The sequence below is a fragment of the Nematostella vectensis genome, chromosome 3, assembly GCF_932526225.1.
Source record: "Nematostella vectensis chromosome 3, jaNemVect1.1, whole genome shotgun sequence".
NCBI lineage: Eukaryota > Metazoa > Cnidaria > Anthozoa > Actiniaria > Edwardsiidae > Nematostella > Nematostella vectensis.
Window position 1 is genome coordinate 12,807,171 of NC_064036.1, and position 22,606 is coordinate 12,829,776.

Consider the following 22,606-nt stretch of genomic DNA (forward strand, 5'->3'; position numbering starts at 1 on the left):
TAGCATGCAGCTTGTGAGTCGCCACGTCAGCTCGCTAGAGTATTTAAGCAGTTCCATATATAAATTCAAGGCCTTTTCAGAAATCTACGCAAGCCGGTGAGTCGCGCAGGATTTTCTTTGCTTTCAATTTGGGCTACGTCGCCAAAGTTATATTTTCGTCCATTCGTTATTCTCCCTTATTTTTATAGATACACATTGGAATCCTGCTTCTGGTTTACTATATTCTTTTATTTATAACCACTTGTCTTGGTGGTCTTAGTTTATATTTTATTTCTAACATTTTACTTCTATTTTTGTGCGTTAGTTTGCTCGTTATTTCACTTTAATGGCTGCCCCGGTTCAACCTGCCCCCGAAGCTTTGCAAGCGCTCGTTGGAGCTGCTGTCGCTCAGGGAGCTGACGCGGTTCCTGGAGACTAACAAACGCCTATTGAAAGCAATGAGGTAATCTTTGTTCTTTAACTTTTCGCCTCGATACATTTTTATACTACAGTTTAGTTTAGTATCTAGCAGTTTTTTATTTTCGGTTAGTCCGCTTTCGTTTTTTTCTGGTTTACTAGTATTAGTTTGGTCCATATTTACTCGTTCCTAAGGTTAGTTTTGGCGCTTTCAACATTTTAAGTGTGTTCTTGCAGTCAATAGAAGTGTATTTACTACTAGTTTTCTCATGTTTATATATATTTTTAGCATATAACTCTCGCAATTATATTTTTGGGTCTGTTGCTGGACTTCGGGTTTTTAATTCGGACCATGCTTTTTCCGAATTTTCCGTAGTTGTTTTGGGAACGTACGGTTTCAGTTCTTATCCTGGTCTTTATAGCTTGTTCTAGTGTTTATTTTATCTTATTTCTTGTATACACAAGTACACATCAGCCTCTAGTTTTTGCCTTCGTTTCGCTTTACATTTCACTCTGTGTATCGGCAAAAGAGTCAGCGAGTGTCGGATTTTTTTTTTTAGTCGGCGAGTGTCGGTTTTTATCGCTGTACGTCGGAATTGTGTTGTCATAAGTCGAACTTTAGACACCGTGTGTCAGTTTTGAATCGCTGTGTGTGGGCATTTTGTAGCCGTCTCGGCATTGTGTGTCCAAAACAAATTTTGTACAATCCTTTTCTAGGTATATATCAGAGTTTTGTTTAATAGAGTTTCCAATCAGTTGTTTTGCGAGTTATTAAAGTTTTTGTGTTATATTTTGATGTGTTCTAGCTCGGGCAGTTGAGAGAGCGGATTGAGGAGCTGCGCAAGCTACAAGACTCGGGGTCTGTGGACTCAACGCTTCGCCATCTAAGAGAAATGTTGGCCAAGAAGTTGCCATAGCTAAAGAGATTCAGAAAGCGCTTAAATCTGCGTCCTCTGCAACTCCTCGGCGCTTAGAGTCTGGCCCGTACTACTGAGACTCGTGTCCTTCTGTAATATGTTATTTCTGTGGTCGCAGAGGACACATAAGCAGAAACTGTTATGCCAAACGAGGTGGTCGTGGCCAAGGTCGCGGCTATTAATATGATCGAGTCATTGTTTCAATTTCATGTTAATGTATTTCTCTATAAAGGGTTAATTCCAGGTGTAGTTACTTCATTTTTCCCGCTTCTCTGTGGAATATTTTTATTATACTTTATATCTTCACAGTTTACATACTCGTGGTTTTTATTACATATTATTAGTGAATGTATTCAATGGAAGCTATTTTGCATAGTTATACACTCTTTCCATAATTTTAGGGGAAATCTAAATCAACTCCCTATAGCTTGTCTTCGGACGGGCTTCTTATATCCAATATCGTAAGATCGAGGTAATTTCTCATATATTTCACTGTATTTTCGCCGGGAGAAAGGACGCCATCGAAAAATCGAGGTTATTGTAAAAAATTTTTGTTGTTTCAGAGTTTTATATGGGGGTTGGGGGGTGAATTAACCCCTGCGAAATGAACTCCCAAGATTTGGGAGCTCCTAGGATTTCCTAGGATATCCTGGATACTCCTAAATATTGGGAAATTGAATTTGGGAGTATCTAGGAAAACATGGGAGCCAAATGCGCGCCTCTGATCATTTGGGAGTTCCTGGGATATCCTAGGAACTCCCGAATCCTCGGCTATTCTCCTAGATTCTCCCCAAAAGTTGGGAAACCCAGCGCTTGCTAAACATCTCGGACAAAATTGCACAGTTTTCTAAAAAGAGTCTTATGGAGGACAAGCCCATCGCAGGTTTGCTGGCATCTCTGCTAATTATTATTATAATAATAGAGGGGAAGAAGGAACAACTCAACTGAATTATTCGCTGATGACAACAGTAAAGAAAATAAATGACTTCATAAATCTTCTCGCGTATGTTTATTTTCAAATAACATGATGGAAACTTGATTTGTAAATCACTGTTAAAGTCAATTTATTCATTTCCCAAAATTTAATTGGAAAAATTTTAAGGTCTACAGTCTTTCATTTGTATTTTGGAATTGCTGTCGTATGGGTAGCTCTAGCATGGGATAGCTGTGGTATGCTTAGCCAATCAGATGCCAGGTTTTTGGCGGGCTTTTTCCCGCGCGTCGCGTTCAAAAGTGATGTCCCGCTCGCCACAACTTCAAAAGGAGTTCAAACCATTGTTGTGAGAGGGGTTTCGCCGAGGATTTCACGCCAAATACACCCAGTTTTCATCTTATTTTAGCACTTCTGCTGATTAAACAACTATCTGCAGGTAAGCATTGGATTTCTCGTTGAAAAAACATCTAAATCGCGCTAAAACAGAGTTTCAAAGTCCTTGATAGTCGTGTGCGAGTGTAGTTGTTTTTCCTATTCACCAAATGAAAAGTGAAGCTGAACCGATTAAAAACAAATTTATCTTTCTCGTATATTGGGGGTTCTACAAAGCAAATAATGGTTCATGTTATCTATTGACGATAAAAGTCTGTAGTTTTTTTTTCTGAAATACAAACTGTTTTATGTTATTGACCGCTTTGCATGACTCTTCCTCTCTTGCTGCCGCCTGTCTTGTTTGGGATAGATATTCAAGAGATTATGGGAGACTTTTCAAAGCTTTATGTGCCCTATATGATCACCGTGTCTAAGAAAAAAAAGGAACTCAAATCCAAACATTTTTCTGTCTGGATGAAAGTCACAGTTATCAGTGTCAATAAAGTGAAAAGCCTGATTTTAATATAAGGGGGTGTTCCTTAATTAAGACACCTTAAAATTTTAAAGCCCCCCTTTCATTATAAACATTTTTTTACTTCCTCCCCTCTTTCAGAACCCCAAAATTTTCAGAGCCCCCCACCTTCCTTAGGACCTCAATAAACAGGAAAGTCTTTAAATCTGGAAAATGAATACTGCAAAAATGCCCTCCTTGCCGATGATCCTGTCAAGTTTATCGTTATTTCAGAGTCCGACATCTCTTATTCACAACTTTCGGTTTCAGCCTTCATAATTTCATAATCTGTTTTGCATGTAAAACTATTGTGTAAAAAGATGCAGGGTTGGGTTGCACGGATTTATTTCCTCAATCAGTTACTTGCAGAATTTTTTTTCAAAATCACCCCCGTATCCCCCCTCAAATGTCACATGGTCCGCCCCTAAGGACGCCTCAGTTTTTTTTTTGTATAAAAAGGAAAAATTTCCAATGTATAAAACATTGTATGTATATCGTTTTGTGGATTTGCATGCTCCACCCACTATTTAGAAGTTTATTTTTATTTGTTCCTGTTAACTGAAAATAAACTGTATCGGAAAATCCAACTGTTATATACTGAAAGCTGGAAGTATCTATCTTATGGCTTATAAAGATGATATTAGTAAAATTTAAAAGTATGGCTCCTAAAAATTTCAAAGCCCCCCTTAGATGACCTTTTTTTTCGTAGCCCTTCCTTTTGGTGGTTAAAAATTTTCCCCCTCAATATCTTCGCTCCCTCCCCTCGATGTATTTAATGAACACTCCCTAAGCCTAATTGATTTAGTGATTGAATTCCAGCCAATATTACATTATTTATATGTGGTACAGGGTGAATATACAGGGTGAAGGGAGTGAGAGTAATTTGGTTGGACTTTTTCTTTGTGAAAAGAGTTTTTTATTTAGTTTTGCATTATCTGAGCTGAATCCAATTTATTATTATTGAGAAAGTTTTCAAACTTGAGATCTTTACAGAAAATATTTAATGTAGCGCATATGCATTAATTGGAATCTTTTATTAAATGGTCTGCAATACATTTTTTTCCCTTTCAAAAAAAATTTTTTTTGATACATCTTTTTCCAACCAGACAACGTTTTAGATTATTTATGTTAGTACGGTTTTCAGTAACAGCCAACAGTGGGTAAAATTTGCTATCTTTTTCGTAGGCTAGGGTAAACACTGTTCAGGGTTTTTACACCCTGTTAGTCGTCATCAGCTAGCACTGAAAATATCGCCATTAAAACTCCACAGGAGAGAAGGGGGCCTCCCTAAAAGAAGGAAGAGTTGTGATTGTCGTAACATTCAGGGTATACAATTGTACTACTATCCTTAGAGGGTGTTCAATTCTGCTATCCCTTACTATTCAGGAAATAATGTGTTGATGGCTGTTTTCTCAAACAACGGTATAAAACTTTATGTTTGTTAGGGCGAAGGACTGCTTAAGCACACCAAATTTGCTATCTCTTAGGGCTAAATACTAAAGTACTCAAATCGGCGGATTCGACCCCGAAATGCTCACGGATTACGGATTTTGATGATTATTTCAGCGGATTGGGGGATTTTAAAAAATACGGCGGATCACGGATCTGTTGACAATTTGGGCGTGGATTCCGGATCTTGACTGCTTTGACGGTCGAACTTCGGATTTTAACACTTTCACTCCTGGGTACTTTTGAGAAAAATTGTAAGAAAAACAGACTGAAAACAGAAACCTCCCCCCCCCCTATTTCAAGTCCAACACTACCAGTTAAGCTAAGCTTCCGCTGCCCCAAGACGGTAGGCCTTAAAGTTTCCAACAATGCACTGCGGTGCCTTTCCTTTCTAGCGACGGCACTGCTACAGCCTGTTGCTTACAACAGTTTTGCTTGTAATTTGCTTAAAATTACAGCTTTTTCACGTCTGGAGAGTGCATTTGGACATCATGAAGTCTATTTAGGCATAATTAATGCTGTGCTTATGGATGTTTGCACGCTGAGGTTGATTCAATGGGATAATTCCTGGTCTGGGCTTCACCAAGTGAGAAAGGGATTTTATAGTGAATGGCCTCATACTCTCCAATGTGGACCATCTTTGATACCCAACCTTATTCAAAAATTGTTTTCAGGCTTATTCTGGGTTCCTTGGACCTGGAAATGTTTTGTTTGGCTTTGGGGTAAAAAAAAACTGTTATGATTATGGAGGAGGAGTTTTCCCGCCTCTCTGTCAAGGTGTTTCAAAGACTCCAATGATGCAGTGCAGACATGCAATATAGCCTAAACAAGGTGACTCGCTTCTAATGGAGGTTTAGCTTTGATTATTGTGGCTGATGGCTGTAAAATGGGACCTGACAGAGCGCAATTATGGTATCTATTTGTGACTTGATCTGTGTTTGCTTGTCTCTATTTATAGTTCGGAATTTTGTGTCTTGTTTGGTAAGAAATGTGTCCAGGTTTAAGCATTTGTTTACGAATTGGTCAGAAATCAAGGTTGATATTTTGACTATAGAGCCAATTCTATTACATTGCTTGGATGAGCTTTTGAAGGTCGCCTATGCCTTGGAGGAATCCATGAGTATCCGGGTATGGTGATGTTTGGTTTGCATTTCTGACGTTTTGGAGTTGGGCCTATATTTTACAGGCGCCTCAGGGCGTAATAGTAATAAAAGGGTTAAATGAATTTCTATCGATGCTATTGTTTATCTGTCAAACATGCGGATTTAAACATATCTTGGGATCCACGGATTTGCCCCGAAAATGTAGCGGATCGGTGGATTACATACAGCTATTCACCCCCTTTATAGTGCTAAAAATACATTTTCCTGTTCCAGTTCTGAGTTCTTCAATTGCTAAATATGGAATGATCAGGCGAAGCACAAGCACTGTGTTTGGGTATCGCGATGTCTATTATCACTAAACAAATTCGGTGTGGCAAATGTTATCAACAACATCATTTTTAAATGCTCATTTATTGTAAAAGTACTAAGTGGTAATGTTCCTGTGGTTCAAGTTTCGAGCAATGCTGCTATGACCTGCTCCACATAACACAACTCTGGAAGAGATCTCTTGATGTCAAAACATCAGAGCAGCTATACAGACTTCATTTTCCGTTCCGTTCCGTTCCGTTTCTGTTGTTGACAAAGCATATTTTATTTGATTACCTAAAAGAAAAATAACAGCAGCTTGTTGCGGAAGCTTGTAAGGTGTTGTTTTAGGGAAGTTTTGGTGAAGCCAAATTTCTGGGGATATGATCTATGAGATCTAATAGAAACTAGGGACTCAATTAAGATTTGAATTTCCCGCAAAAGAAATGACATTACGTTCTGAGTAACAAACTCACGACAAAATATATCCGAATATATTGGTAGCATTGTTGCAACAGCTCTTACTTTAGTAGCCACGGCCACAGTAGCGAAGCCAACAGACGGGTGTCTTGGGTAGCTGGTAGACGTAGAATCCGCCACAGTTCCTGACTTTGATGTTGTTGCTCCACCTGCAGCAGCTTCCACTCCAGTGATAGCACACCTTGCGTGTCACCAGGCTGTAACGAAGGCTGGGGTGAGATCCGACCATCCATCCAGGGGCATGGGTGCCACAGCGTCTTACAGGTACACAACTTGTTGGCATGGCATTTCCTGCTGCGCCGAGGAAGCGGTACCAGAGATTACCCGGAAGGTCTCTCTGGTCACACTTGAGGCTATTCTGTGCGGTATTGCCAATCGCTCGGTCAAAGCTGTTGAAGACAGTGTATCTTCGGCACTCTGCAAAGACGAATGAACTCAATCTTCCAAAAGAACATATAGCAATGGATACGATATAAATCATGTGCTTATAAAACTGATCAAACAGCCATGTATTCAGCCACAAAACATAGTTTAGTTTAAGCTTGCTATTCATTTTGCTATTGCTGTAACTGAAGTGCTGAAAGTGTGCCACTTTGAGCAAAGGTGATCTATAAAAAACATGGGAGTTACTTGTGGGATGTTTTCACATTTTTTTGTAGTACGGCCAGAAGCTTTGCCAACTGACCTACTAATTAATTACTCATTGAATCGTGAGCTTAAGATAAGTAAGGGTTCTACACATATTAATTCAGTTTACCTGCGTCATTACTATGCTATTGAATTGAATTTAAAATACGTAAAATATTTAAGGGTTGCCATCAAAGTGGCTTCATTTTCAATTCAACTCATTTAAGTCATCATTAAATCAGCGAAATTGATCTATAGTCATTGATATACAAAAGGGTTGACATCGAAACGACCTGCTATTACAAAGAAAACTAATACTACCTTTTTTTTTATTTCCAGACTTGAACCTCGCACCAAATAGATGTCTTTCAAAACAGTTTTCAATTTGGCGGTTTATCCCTTTGAAATAGCCGATTCCATGTTTTCAGTTTAAAAATATGCTACGGGATAAGACACACTTACCTCGGCATAAACACAAAAAAACACCAACCTGGAGGAGGAGGTGGAAGCGATACCCGATTGCCGCAGTAGCGAAGCCAACAGACGGGTGTCTTGGGTAGCTGGTAGACGTAGAATCCACCACAGTTCCTGACTTTGATGTAGTTGCTCCACCTGCAGCAGCTTCCACTCCAGTGATAGCACACCTTGCGTGTCACCAGGCTGTAACGAAGGCTGGGATGAGATCCGACTATCCATCCAGGGGCATGGGTACCACAGCGTTTTACAGGTACACAACTTGTTGGCATGGCATTTCCTGCTGCGCCGAGGAAGCGGTACCAGAGATTACCAGGAAGGTCTCTCTGGTCACACTTGAGGCTATTCTGTGCGGTATTGCCAATCGCTCGGTCAAAGCTGTTGAAGACAGTGTATCTTCGGCACTCTGCAAAGCCAAATGAACTCAATCTTCAAAAGAACATATAGTCATGGATACGATATAAATGATGTTTTTATAAACTGATCAAACAGCCATGTATTCAGACACAAAACATAGTTTAGTTTAAGCTTGCTATTCATTTTGCTATTGCTGTAACTGAAGTGCTAAAGTGTGCCACTTTGAGCAAAGGTGATCTATAAAAAAGCATTGGGGTTACTTGTGGGATTTTTTTCACATTTTTTTTGTAGTACGGCTAGAAGCTTTGCCAACTGACCTACTAAATGACTCATTGAATCGTGAGCTAAAGATAAGTAAGGGCTCTACACATATTCAGTTTACCTGCGTCATTACTATGCTATTGAAATATATCAAGAGATCATATATGATGTAAGAGAACGAATCCCCCGTATTAGGGTATGTTTCAGTGATGTCGTCCGTGAAAACTATTTTTAGAACAAGCAGTTTTTTTTAGATACGTGTTAGAATTGTGTGTTTACAACACACAATTCTCTTCCAATTCCCTTTTAATGAAAAAGATACTCCCGATAATACGATTAGATTCACACCGATATTGTGGTTATTGAGACAGGTATTTCACAAATAAAAGATTTCAAGTCTTTATAATTAAGTAGATCCCAGGTCTCCACCCAGTGGGTGGAGGGAGTGTGTTTTCTGATAAAAATCTGAACATCCCCGAAAGACCAAAAAGGGATTTGTATGCCATTGCAGTATCTCCACGGGACGTTTGTTATCAGATCTAGCTTAAAAAAAAAGTGTGACTTTCAGATTTATCATGTACCAGAGTGATCTAGAATGCCTTCTTTTAATCTAAGTCCCTTATGCTTTATAGTTTTGTCTACAAACAGCACGTCTTTTGCCAACCGAAAGTGGACTTTGGGCCGTTGTGGGGGGGTGCGAACGCAACCCCTGCACCCCCCCCCCCCTGGGTACAGGCCTGTACTAGGCCTAGAAATTTTTCCTTTTTTTACTATTTTTTTTTATTTCAGCGGTGCAGCAAGTAGGAGACTTGGATGCTTCTTACCAGGTGGTTGAGGAATGCCGTTGCCACAGTAGCGAAGCCAGCACACTGGTGTCTTGGGAAGCTGGTAGACGTAGAATGCACCGCAGTTCCTGACTTTGATGTAGTTGCTCCATCTGCAGCAGTTTTTAGTCCAGTGGTAGCACACCTTGCGAGTCACCATACCTTGGGCTACAGTGGGATGAGCTCCCACCATCCACCCAGGCGCGTGGGTTCCACAGCGTTTTTCAAGTACACAACTTGTTGGCATAGCATTGCCTGCTTGTCCAGTGAAACGGTACCACAGGTTACCTGGAAACTCATTCTTGTCACAGCGGAGGGCATTTTGTGCGGTATTGGCCATTGCACGATCGGCTCCGTGTAACATTGTGTACGATCTGCATTCTAAAGAAAAACACAGCTTTTGATTTATCGGATATCATCTTTTTTTTTTGTAAATTGTCTTAGTAAGTATTTTTATCAACATGTCGATCACATACTATTGTTTAGGAATACTAGTTCATTTTATTGTATTGTTTTTAGACAGTCATGAAAATTAATAGCATCCAAAAGTATAGCCTGCGTAGCAAGCGTTTCTTTAGAGTTTCAGCAGGAATAGTATAGAGAGCGATACGCAGGCTACCAAAAGTATTATTAGCCAGCTAGCAAGGTTAATACATCATTTATTATATGGCTATTTAAATTTATTTGAGAAGACATTTCAATGGGAGAAGGGAAACCACGCAAGTCAAGTTTCGTTGATTTGTTGTGCTAGGTAAGGAAAAAGTCAAATTTCGTTCTAAAGATGCAAAATTCTGTTAGCGCATCGGACCCCTGAGATGGGAATATCTCGGCTACTAATCACATCGTGCGGTACGATTATAATATGTCTTCTTACAATATTTACCTGATGGGGGGTAATATGCGCGCGGCTTGATGTCGAGCTTCTCATCTGTCAGAAAAAAACATTACATCAAATTAAAATCCTTTAAAAATCGAATTCCGTTTTTATTAAGAAGTAATTTAGTCAGTTAGTAGGATGGATTGAAATTTACCGTAATTAAATCTCACTAAAGATTGACATCTCATTTGCATAGAGTTTCATAGCCTACGAAACCACCCGTCACAAGAGTCGGATCGACAGGCGCGTGACAGTTCAAAAGACAGGAATGTGAAAACGTCAACCTCCCGCGTACATCGAAAGCACCGGACGTCATCTATATTTGAAACCGCGCCTTAGGCTTTTTTGTTGACTTGAACGGAATCCTTTTCTAAAAGTTGAATATGAAATCAAGTCCCACTGGGCTATCGAAAAGAGCTTTTTAAAGCTCTATACAAAAGAAATAGCTTTCAACCTTGATTCTCCAACAATGATCGAAAAATCGATATCTTTACAATGCGACGTTCGCTACCGACAGTCTTGTAAGCAATAAAAGATGATCGACATTAACTTCAACAAGCCCAACACCGTGGCAATAGAATGCTTCAGTACTCATCGGCGAACGCCAGAATCCTCCTAGATACAAAGTCTGTATGTACCAAACAATGATTCTCACAAGCGAGATCTCGGCTCAGTGTTGCCACTCTATAAATCAATTCAAACTTAATTTTTATATTAATCAGAAATGTTAAACATATCTTGGAATTCGAGAAATTTAACGGATCCTCTCGAAAACCATTATGAGTATCAAGCTAAAATACGAATAACCACTCACCTTCAGTGTTGGAGCTTTCTTGAGTGTTCTCCTTGGCAAGGCATCCATAAAGCAAAGCAAAAACCTTGGGAGAGAAATGTTGAAGCTAAGTTATCCCGACACACTCAATTATTTTAACAAGTATCCAGGTGAACGCCCTTTAACCACTAGGTCGTGCCAATGAAGACACTTTAGCTAAGACTTGGATTCATTTTAGAAAACTTAAAAGAAAAGAGCCCAGAAGACGATCGTGATTAAGCCGGATTTGTAGTACTTATCAGATAAACTTTTAGTTAATATTTTTGTTTCGCGACCGTGATTATACCAGCTAACAGAATCGCTTCGATACCACTAAATTTCCAATATGCTATAGTTTATAAAACTTTATAAAAGTATGGAAATCAGTAAATCTTGGCGGCACGCTGCTCGAGCTTCTGATAAATTCTTTGTTAAAAGACTGACTACTCCATACAGAAGACGCACACAAATGCACTTACTAGTATCCACGAGCAGACCAGCTTCATCTTGGCGAAGAGGTTTTCGGTGAAAGCAGATGTGGCTAACCCAGTTGCTTGAGCTTACCTCGCTCAATGGATATTTCGAGGTGTGACTTTAGTTTTATCAACTTCTTTGTCCCCGCCTCCTCGAATGATTGACAGTTTTAAAAAGAGAGCCTCTTAGGAATTTACAAGTATAAAAGGATGTTTTATAAGATGTTTTACTGAATATGCTTCCTTCCCATCTCATTCCATATAGCACACGTTATAACAAATGAAACGGGCCTTAGATTATTACAACTATCTTCATCGTTAGAATTGGCGCGAAATTCGAACGTGCGTTATCAGTTGAACTTGCGCCTCCCTGGGGACATTAGCATGCAGCTTGTGAGTCGCCACGTCAGCTCGCTAGAGTATTTAAGCAGTTCCATATATAAATTCAAGGCCTTTTCAGAAATCTACGCAAGCCGGTGAGTCGCGCAGGATTTTCTTTGCTTTAAATTTGGGCTACGTCGCCAAAGTTATATTTTCGTCCATTCGTTATTCTCCCTTATTTTTATAGATACACATTGGAATCCTGCTTCTGGTTTACTATATTCTTTTATTTATAACCACTTGTCTTGGTGGTCTTAGTTTATATTTTATTTCTAACATTTTACTTCTATTTTTGTGCGTTAGTTTGCTCGTTATTTCACTTTAATGGCTGCCCCGGTTCAACCTGCCCCCGAAGCTTTGCAAGCGCTCGTTGGAGCTGCTGTCGCTCAGGGAGCTGACGCGGTTCCTGGAGACTAACAAACGCCTATTGAAAGCAATGAGGTAATCTTTGTTCTTTAACTTTTCGCCTCGATACATTTTTATACTACAGTTTAGTTTAGTATCTAGCAGTTTTTTATTTTCGGTTAGTCCGCTTTCGTTTTTTTCTGGTTTACTAGTATTAGTTTGGTCCATATTTACTCGTTCCTAAGGTTAGTTTTGGCGCTTTCAACATTTTAAGTGTGTTCTTGCAGTCAATAGAAGTGTATTTACTACTAGTTTTCTCATGTTTATATATATTTTTAGCATATAACTCTCGCAATTATATTTTTGGGTCTGTTGCTGGACTTCGGGTTTTTAATTCGGACCATGCTTTTTCCGAATTTTCCGTAGTTGTTTTGGGAACGTACGGTTTCAGTTCTTATCCTGGTCTTTATAGCTTGTTCTAGTGTTTATTTTATCTTATTTCTTGTATACACAAGTACACATCAGCCTCTAGTTTTTGCCTTCGTTTCGCTTTACATTTCACTCTGTGTATCGGCAAAAGAGTCAGCGAGTGTCGGATTTTTTTTTTTAGTCGGCGAGTGTCGGTTTTTATCGCTGTACGTCGGAATTGTGTTGTCATAAGTCGAACTTTAGACACCGTGTGTCAGTTTTGAATCGCTGTGTGTGGGCATTTAGTAGCCGTCTCGGCATTGTGTGTCCAAAACAAATTTTGTACAATCCTTTTCTAGGTATATATCAGAGTTTTGTTTAATAGAGTTTCCAATCAGTTGTTTTGCGAGTTATTAAAGTTTTTGTGTTATATTTTGATGTGTTCTAGCTCGGGCAGTTGAGAGAGCGGATTGAGGAGCTGCGCAAGCTACAAGACTCGGGGTCTGTGGACTCAACGCTTCGCCATCTAAGAGAAATGTTGGCCAAGAAGTTGCCATAGCTAAAGAGATTCAGAAAGCGCTTAAATCTGCGTCCTCTGCAACTCCTCGGCGCTTAGAGTCTGGCCCGTACTACTGAGACTCGTGTCCTTCTGTAATATGTTATTTCTGTGGTCGCAGAGGACACATAAGCAGAAACTGTTATGCCAAACGAGGTGGTCGTGGCCAAGGTCGCGGCTATTAATATGATCGAGTCATTGTTTCAATTTCATGTTAATTTATTTCTCTATAAAGGGTTAATTCCAGGTGTAGTTACTTCATTTTTCCCGCTTCTCTGTGGAATATTTTTATTATACTTTATATCTTCACAGTTTACATACTCGTGGTTTTTATTACATATTATTAGTGAATGTATTCAATGGAAGCTATTTTGCATAGTTATACACTCTTTCCGTAATTTTAGGGGAAATCTAAATCAACTCCCTATAGCTTGTCTTCGGACGGGCTTCTTATATCCAATATCGTAAGATCGAGGTAATTTCTCATATATTTCACTGTATTTTCGCCGGGAGAAAGGACGCCATCGAAAAATCGAGGTTATTGTAAAAAAATTTTGTTGTTTCAGAGTTTTATATGGGGGTTGGGGGGTGAATTAACCCCTGCGAAATGAACTCCCAAGATTTGGGAGCTCCTAGGATTTCCTAGGATATCCTGGATACTCCTAAATATTGGGAAATTGAATTTGGGAGTATCTAGGAAAACATGGGAGCCAAATGCGCGCCTCTGATCATTTGGGAGTTCCTGGGATATCCTAGGAACTCCCGAATCCTCGGCTATTCTCCTAGATTCTCCCCAAAAGTTGGGAAACCCAGCGCTTGCTAAACATCTCGGACAAAATTGCACAGTTTTCTAAAAAGAGTCTTATGGAGGACAAGCCCATCGCAGGTTTGCTGGCATCTCTGCTAATTATTATTATAATAATAGAGGGGAAGAAGGAACAACTCAACTGAATTATTCGCTGATGACAACAGTAAAGAAAATAAATGACTTCATAAATCTTCTCGCGTATGTTTATTTTCAAATAACATGATGGAAACTTGATTTGTAAATCACTGTTAAAGTCAATTTATTCATTTCCCAAAATTTAATTGGAAAAATTTTAAGGTCTACAGTCTTTCATTTGTATTTTGGAATTGCTGTCGTATGGGTAGCTCTAGCATGGGATAGCTGTGGTATGCTTAGCCAATCAGATGCCAGGTTTTTGGCGGGCTTTTTCCCGCGCGTCGCGTTCAAAAGTGATGTCCCGCTCGCCACAACTTCAAAAGGAGTTCAAACCATTGTTGTGAGAGGGGTTTCGCCGAGGATTTCACGCCAAATACACCCAGTTTTCATCTTATTTTAGCACTTCTGCTGATTAAACAACTATCTGCAGGTAAGCATTGGATTTCTCGTTGAAAAAACATCTAAATCGCGCTAAAACAGAGTTTCAAAGTCCTTGATAGTCGTGTGCGAGTGTAGTTGTTTTTCCTATTCACCAAATGAAAAGTGAAGCTGAACCGATTAAAAACAAATTTATCTTTCTCGTATATTGGGGGTTCTACAAAGCAAATAATGGTTCATGTTATCTATTGACGATAAAAGTCTGTAGTTTTTTTTTTTTCTGAAATACAAACTGTTTTATGTTATTGACCGCTTTGCATGACTCTTCCTCTCTTGCTGCCGCCTGTCTTGTTTGGGATAGATATTCAAGAGATTATGGGAGACTTTTCAAAGCTTTATGTGCCCTATATGATCACCGTGTCTAAGAAAAAAAAGGAACTCAAATCCAAACATTTTTCTGTCTGGATGAAAGTCACAGTTATCAGTGTCAATAAAGTGAAAAGCCTGATTTTAATATAAGGGGGTGTTCCTTAATTAAGACACCTTAAAATTTTAAAGCCCCCCTTTCATTATAAACATTTTTTTACTTCCTCCCCTCTTTCAGAACCCCAAAATTTTCAGAGCCCCCCACCTTCCTTAGGACCTCAATAAACAGGAAAGTCTTTAAATCTGGAAAATGAATACTGCAAAAATGCCCTCCTTGCCGATGATCCTGTCAAGTTTATCGTTATTTCAGAGTCCGACATCTCTTATTCACAACTTTCGGTTTCAGCCTTCATAATTTCATAATCTGTTTTGCATGTAAAACTATTGTGTAAAAAGATGCAGGGTTGGGTTGCACGGATTTATTTCCTCAATCAGTTACTTGCAGAATTTTTTTTCAAAATCACCCCCGTATCCCCCCTCAAATGTCACATGGTCCGCCCCTAAGGACGCCTCAGTTTTTTTTTTGTATAAAAAGGAAAAATTTCTAATGTATAAAACATTGTATGTATATCGTTTTGTGGATTTGCATGCTCCACCCACTATTTAGAAGTTTATTTTTATTTGTTCCTGTTAACTGAAAATAAACTGTATCGGAAAATCCAACTGTTATATACTGAAAGCTGGAAGTATCTATCTTATGGCTTATAAAGATGATATTAGTAAAATTTAAAAGTATGGCTCCTAAAAATTTCAAAGCCCCCCTTAGATGACCTTTTTTTTCGTAGCCCTTCCTTTTGGTGGTTAAAAATTTTCCCCCTCAATATCTTCGCTCCCTCCCCTCGATGTATTTAATGAACACTCCCTAAGCCTAATTGATTTAGTGATTGAATTCCAGCCAATATTACATTATTTATATGTGGTACAGGGTGAATATACAGGGTGAAGGGAGTGAGAGTAATTTGGTTGGACTTTTTCTTTGTGAAAAGAGTTTTTTATTTAGTTTTGCATTATCTGAGCTGAATCCAATTTATTATTATTGAGAAAGTTTTCAAACTTGAGATCTTTACAGAAAATATTTAATGTAGCGCATATGCATTAATTGGAATCTTTTATTAAATGGTCTGCAATACATTTTTTTCCCTTTCAAAAAAAATTTTTTTTGATACATCTTTTTCCAACCAGACAACGTTTTAGATTATTTATGTTAGTACGGTTTTCAGTAACAGCCAACAGTGGGTAAAATTTGCTATCTTTTTCGTAGGCTAGGGTAAACACTGTTCAGGGTTTTTACACCCTGTTAGTCGTCATCAGCTAGCACTGAAAATATCGCCATTAAAACTCCACAGGAGAGAAGGGGGCCTCCCTAAAAGAAGGAAGAGTTGTGATTGTCGTAACATTCAGGGTATACAATTGTACTACTATCCTTAGAGGGTGTTCAATTCTGCTATCCCTTACTATTCAGGAAATAATGTGTTGATGGCTGTTTTCTCAAACAACGGTATAAAACTTTATGTTTGTTAGGGCGAAGGACTGCTTAAGCACACCAAATTTGCTATCTCTTAGGGCTAAATACTAAAGTACTCAAATCGGCGGATTCGACCCCGAAATGCTCACGGATTACGGATTTTGATGATTATTTCAGCGGATTGGGGGATTTTAAAAAATACGGCGGATCACGGATCTGTTGACAATTTGGGCGTGGATTCCGGATCTTGACTGCTTTGACGGTCGAACTTCGGATTTTAACACTTTCACTCCTGGGTACTTTTGAGAAAAATTGTAAGAAAAACAGACTGAAAACAGAAACCTCCCCCCCCCCTATTTCAAGTCCAACACTACCAGTTAAGCTAAGCTTCCGCTGCCCCAAGACGGTAGGCCTTAAAGTTTCCAACAATGCACTGCGGTGCCTTTTCTTTCTAGCGACGGCACTGCTACAGCCTGTTGCTTACAACAGTTTTGCTTGTAATTTGCTTAAAATTACAGCTTTTTCACGTCTGGAGAGTGCATTTGGACATCATGAAGTCTATTTAGGCATAATTAATGCTGTGCTTATGGATGTTTGCACGCCGAGGTTGATTCAATGGGATAATTCCTGGTCTGGGCTTCACCAAGTGAGAAAGGGATTTTATAGTGAATGGCCTCATACTCTCCAATGTGGACCATCTTTGATACCCAACCTTATTCAAAAATTGTTTTCAGGCTTATTCTGGGTTCCTTGGACCTGGAAATGTTTTGTTTGGCTTTGGGGTAAAAAAAAACTGTTATGATTATGGAGGAGGAGTTTTCCCGCCTCTCTGTCAAGGTGTTTCAAAGACTCCAATGATGCAGTGCAGACATGCAATATAGCCTAAACAAGGTGACTCGCTTCTAATGGAGGTTTAGCTTTGATTATTGTGGCTGATGGCTGTAAAATGGGACCTGACAGAGCGCAATTATGGTATCTATTTGTGACTTGATCTGTGTTTGCTTGTCTCTATTTATAGTTCGGAATTTTGTGTCTTGTTTGGTAAGAAATGTGTCCAGGTTTAAGCATTTGTTTACGAATTGGTCAGAAATCAAGGTTGATATTTTGACTATAGAGCCAATTCTATTACATTGCTTGGATGAGCTTTTGAAGGTCGCCTATGCCTTGGAGGAATCCATGAGTATCCGGGTATGGTGATGTTTGGTTTGCATTTCTGACGTTTTGGAGTTGGGCCTATATTTTACAGGCGCCTCAGGGCGTAATAGTAATAAAAGGGTTAAATGAATTTCTATCGATGCTATTGTTTATCTGTCAAACATGCGGATTTAAACATATCTTGGGATCCACGGATTTGCCCCGAAAATGTAGCGGATCGGTGGATTACATACAGCTATTCACCCCCTTTATAGTGCTAAAAATACATTTTCCTGTTCCAGTTCTGAGTTCTTCAATTGCTAAATATGGAATGATCAGGCGAAGCACAAGCACTGTGTTTAGGTATCGCGATGTCTATTATCACTAAACAAATTCGGTGTGGCAAATGTTATCAACAACATCATTTTTAAATGCTCATTTATTGTAAAAGTACTAAGTGGTAATGTTCCTGTGGTTCAAGTTTCGAGCAATGCTGCTATGACCTGCTCCACATAACACAACTCTGGAAGAGATCTCTTGATGTCAAAACATCAGAGCAGCTATACAGACTTCATTTTCCGTTCCGTTCCGTTCCGTTTCTGTTGTTGACAAAGCATATTTTATTTGATTACCTAAAAGAAAAATAACAGCAGCTTGTTGCGGAAGCTTGTAAGGTGTTGTTTTAGGGAAGTTTTGGTGAAGCCAAATTTCTGGGGATATGATCTATGAGATCTAATAGAAACTAGGGACTCAATTAAGATTTGAATTTCCCGCAAAAGAAATGACATTACGTTCTGAGTAACAAACTCACGACAAAATATATCCGAATATATTGGTAGCATTGTTGCAACAGCTCTTACTTTAGTAGCCACGGCCACAGTAGCGAAGCCAACAGACGGGTGTCTTGGGTAGCTGGTAGACGTAGAATCCGCCACAGTTCCTGACTTTGATGTTGTTGCTCCACCTGCAGCAGCTTCCACTCCAGTGATAGCACACCTTGCGTGTCACCAGGCTGTAACGAAGGCTGGGGTGAGATCCGACCATCCATCCAGGGGCATGGGTGCCACAGCGTCTTACAGGTACACAACTTGTTGGCATGGCATTTCCTGCTGCGCCGAGGAAGCGGTACCAGAGATTACCCGGAAGGTCTCTCTGGTCACACTTGAGGCTATTCTGTGCGGTATTGCCAATCGCTCGGTCAAAGCTGTTGAAGACAGTGTATCTTCGGCACTCTGCAAAGACGAATGAACTCAATCTTCCAAAAGAACATATAGCAATGGATACGATATAAATCATGTGCTTATAAAACTGATCAAACAGCCATGTATTCAGCCACAAAACATAGTTTAGTTTAAGCTTGCTATTCATTTTGCTATTGCTGTAACTGAAGTGCTGAAAGTGTGCCACTTTGAGCAAAGGTGATCTATAAAAAACATGGGAGTTACTTGTGGGATATTTTCACATTTTTTTGTAGTACGGCCAGAAGCTTTGCCAACTGACCTACTAATTAATTACTCATTGAATCGTGAGCTTAAGATAAGTAAGGGTTCTACACATATTAATTCAGTTTACCTGCGTCATTACTATGCTATTGAATTGAATTTAAAATACGTAAAATATTTAAGGGTTGCCATCAAAGTGGCTTCATTTTCAATTCAACTCATTTAAGTCATCATTAAATCAGCGAAATTGATCTATAGTCATTGATATACAAAAGGGTTGACATCGAAACGACCTGCTATTACAAAGAAAACTAATACTACCTTTTTTTTTATTTCCAGACTTGAACCTCGCACCAAATAGATGTCTTTCAAAACAGTTTTCAATTTGGCGGTTTATCCCTTTGAAATAGCCGATTCCATGTTTTCAGTTTAAAAATATGCTACGGGATAAGACACACTTACCTCGGCATAAACACAAAAAAACACCAACCTGGAGGAGGAGGTGGAAGCGATACCCGATTGCCGCAGTAGCGAAGCCAACAGACGGGTGTCTTGGGTAGCTGGTAGACGTAGAATCCACCACAGTTCCTGACTTTGATGTAGTTGCTCCACCTGCAGCAGCTTCCACTCCAGTGATAGCACACCTTGCGTGTCACCAGGCTGTAACGAAGGCTGGGATGAGATCCGACTATCCATCCAGGGGCATGGGTACCACAGCGTTTTACAGGTACACAACTTGTTGGCATGGCATTTCCTGCTGCGCCGAGGAAGCGGTACCAGAGATTACCAGGAAGGTCTCTCTGGTCACACTTGAGGCTATTCTGTGCGGTATTGCCAATCGCTCGGTCAAAGCTGTTGAAGACAGTGTATCTTCGGCACTCTGCAAAGCCAAATGAACTCAATCTTCAAAAGAACATATAGTCATGGATACGATATAAATGATGTTTTTATAAACTGATCAAACAGCCATGTATTCAGACACAAAACATAGTTTAGTTTAAGCTTGCTATTCATTTTGCTATTGCTGTAACTGAAGTGCTAAAGTGTGCCACTTTGAGCAAAGGTGATCTATAAAAAAGCATTGGGGTTACTTGTGGGATTTTTTTCACATTTTTTTTGTAGTACGGCTAGAAGCTTTGCCAACTGACCTACTAAATGACTCATTGAATCGTGAGCTAAAGATAAGTAAGGGCTCTACACATATTCAGTTTACCTGCGTCATTACTATGCTATTGAAATATATCAAGAGATCATATATGATGTAAGAGAACGAATCCCCCGTATTAGGGTATGTTTCAGTGATGTCGTCCGTGAAAACTATTTTTAGAACAAGCAGTTTTTTTTAGATACGTGTTAGAATTGTGTGTTTACAACACACAATTCTCTTCCAATTCCCTTTTAATGAAAAAGATACTCCCGATAATACGATTAGATTCACACCGATATTGTGGTTATTGAGACAGGTATTTCACAAATAAAAGATTTCAAGTCTTTATAATTAAGTAGATCCCAGGTCTCCACCCAGTGGGTGGAGGGAGTGTGTTTTCTGATAAAAATCTGAACATCCCCGAAAGACCAAAAAGGGATTTGTATGCCATTGCAGTATCTCCACGGGACGTTTGTTATCAGATCTAGCTTAAAAAAAAAGTGTGACTTTCAGATTTATCATGTACCAGAGTGATCTAGAATGCCTTCTTTTAATCTAAGTCCCTTATGCTTTATAGTTTTGTCTACAAACAGCACGTCTTTTGCCAACCGAAAGTGGACTTTGGGCCGTTGTGGGGGGGTGCGAACGCAACCCCTGCACCCCCCCCCCCCCCCCTGGGTACAGGCCTGTACTAGGCCTAGAAATTTTTCCTTTTTTTACTATTTTTTTTTATTTCAGCGGTGCAGCAAGTAGGAGACTTGGATGCTTCTTACCAGGTGGTTGAGGAATGCCGTTGCCACAGTAGCGAAGCCAGCACACTGGTGTCTTGGGAAGCTGGTAGACGTAGAATGCACCGCAGTTCCTGACTTTGATGTAGTTGCTCCATCTGCAGCAGTTTTTAGTCCAGTGGTAGCACACCTTGCGAGTCACCATACCTTGGGCTACAGTGGGATGAGCTCCCACCATCCACCCAGGCGCGTGGGTTCCACAGCGTTTTTCAAGTACACAACTTGTTGGCATAGCATTGCCTGCTTGTCCAGTGAAACGGTACCACAGGTTACCTGGAAACTCATTCTTGTCACAGCGGAGGGCATTTTGTGCGGTATTGGCCATTGCACGATCGGCTCCGTGTAACATTGTGTACGATCTGCATTCTAAAGAAAAACACAGCTTTTGATTTATCGGATATCATCTTTTTTTTTTGTAAATTGTCTTAGTAAGTATTTTTATCAACATGTCGATCACATACTATTGTTTAGGAATACTAGTTCATTTTATTGTATTGTTTTTAGACAGTCATGAAAATTAATAGCATCCAAAAGTATAGCCTGCGTAGCAAGCGTTTCTTTAGAGTTTCAGCAGGAATAGTATAGAGAGCGATACGCAGGCTACCAAAAGTATTATTAGCCAGCTAGCAAGGTTAATACATCATTTATTATATGGCTATTTAAATTTATTTGAGAAGACATTTCAATGGGAGAAGGGAAACCACGCAAGTCAAGTTTCGTTGATTTGTTGTGCTAGGTAAGGAAAAAGTCAAATTTCGTTCTAAAGATGCAAAATTCTGTTAGCGCATCGGACCCCTGAGATGGGAATATCTCGGCTACTAATCACATCGTGCGGTACGATTATAATATGTCTTCTTACAATATTTACCTGATGGGGGGTAATATGCGCGCGGCTTGATGTCGAGCTTCTCATCTGTCAGAAAAAAACATTACATCAAATTAAAATCCTTTAAAAATCGAATTCCGTTTTTATTAAGAAGTAATTTAGTCAGTTAGTAGGATGGATTGAAATTTACCGTAATTAAATCTCACTAAAGATTGACATCTCATTTGCATAGAGTTTCATAGCCTACGAAACCACCCGTCACAAGAGTCGGATCGACAGGCGCGTGACAGTTCAAAAGACAGGAATGTGAAAACGTCAACCTCCCGCGTACATCGAAAGCACCGGACGTCATCTATATTTGAAACCGCGCCTTAGGCTTTTTTGTTGACTTGAACGGAATCCTTTTCTAAAAGTTGAATATGAAATCAAGTCCCACTGGGCTATCGAAAAGAGCTTTTTAAAGCTCTATACAAAAGAAATAGCTTTCAACCTTGATTCTCCAACAATGATCGAAAAATCGATATCTTTACAATGCGACGTTCGCTACCGACAGTCTTGTAAGCAATAAAAGATGATCGACATTAACTTCAACAAGCCCAACACCGTGGCAATAGAATGCTTCAGTACTCATCGGCGAACGCCAGAATCCTCCTAGATACAAAGTCTGTATGTACCAAACAATGATTCTCACAAGCGAGATCACGGCTCAGTGTTGCCACTCTATAAATCAATTCAAATCCAATTTTTATATTAATCAGAAATGTTAAACATATCTTGGAATTCGAGAAATTTAACGGATCCTCTCGAAAACCATTATGAGTATCAAGCTAAAATACGAATAACCACTCACCTTCAGTGTTGGAGCTTTCTTGAGTGTTCTCCTTGGCAAGGCATCCATAAAGCAAAGCAAAAACCTTGGGAGAGAAATGTTGAAGCTAAGTTATCCCGACACACTCAATTATTTTAACAAGTATCCAGGTGAACGCCCTTTAACCACTAGGTCGTGCCAATGAAGACACTTTAGCTAAGACTTGGATTCATTTTAGAAAACTTAAAAGAAAAGAGCCCAGAAGACGATCGTGATTAAGCCGGATTTGTAGTACTTATCAGATAAACTTTTAGTTAATATTTTTGTTTCGCGACCGTGATTATACCAGCTAACAGAATCGCTTCGATACCACTAAATTTCCAATAT

The 22,606-nt window shown here is 39.5% G+C and overlaps 3 protein-coding genes and 1 long non-coding RNA gene across 7 annotated transcripts in view; 2 read left to right on the forward strand and 2 right to left on the reverse strand.

Annotated features, from left to right (window-relative positions):
- On the forward strand, positions 1-9,987 carry LOC125561312. Of its 2 annotated transcripts, none has more exons than XR_007307347.1 (4): positions 1-96; positions 305-442; positions 1,203-2,683; positions 8,977-9,987. It is a non-coding gene; the product is annotated as an uncharacterized LOC125561312 (long non-coding RNA). The 2 variants fall into 2 exon arrangements; XR_007307348.1 differs by lacking the exon at positions 8,977-9,987 and adding an exon at positions 7,435-7,603.
- LOC5518650 overlaps positions 6,078-22,606 on the reverse strand; it is a 17,181-nt gene continuing 652 nt past the window's right edge. Inside the window, 9 exon segments of the mRNA XM_048725425.1 lie at positions 6,078-6,285; positions 6,514-6,885; positions 7,586-7,975; positions 9,012-9,392; positions 18,069-18,440; positions 19,141-19,530; positions 20,571-20,951; positions 21,454-21,498; positions 22,262-22,325. Coding sequence (XP_048581382.1) covers positions 6,515-6,885; positions 7,586-7,975; positions 9,012-9,392; positions 18,069-18,440; positions 19,141-19,530; positions 20,571-20,951; positions 21,454-21,498; positions 22,262-22,325 — 2,394 coding nt within the window. The 3' untranslated portion in view covers positions 6,078-6,285; position 6,514.
- LOC116602174 overlaps positions 11,553-22,606 on the forward strand; it is a 21,343-nt gene continuing 10,289 nt past the window's right edge. Inside the window, exons 1-4 of one of the 3 annotated variants that reach the window (XR_007307342.1) lie at positions 11,553-11,648; positions 11,857-11,994; positions 12,755-14,235; positions 18,990-19,903. The gene's annotated coding sequence lies outside the window, so the exon portion shown is untranslated. Of the gene's footprint in view, positions 11,649-11,856; positions 11,995-12,754; positions 14,236-18,989; positions 19,904-20,535; positions 21,014-22,606 lie in introns of those variants that run through there. The other 2 variants (XR_007307340.1, XR_007307341.1) reach the window with 2 other exon arrangements.
- Positions 17,633-22,606, reverse strand: part of LOC116620186 — a 55,676-nt gene continuing 50,702 nt past the window's right edge. The window contains exon 9 of the mRNA XM_048725418.1: positions 17,633-17,840. The gene's annotated coding sequence lies outside the window, so the exon portion shown is untranslated. The remainder of the gene's footprint in view (positions 17,841-22,606) is intronic.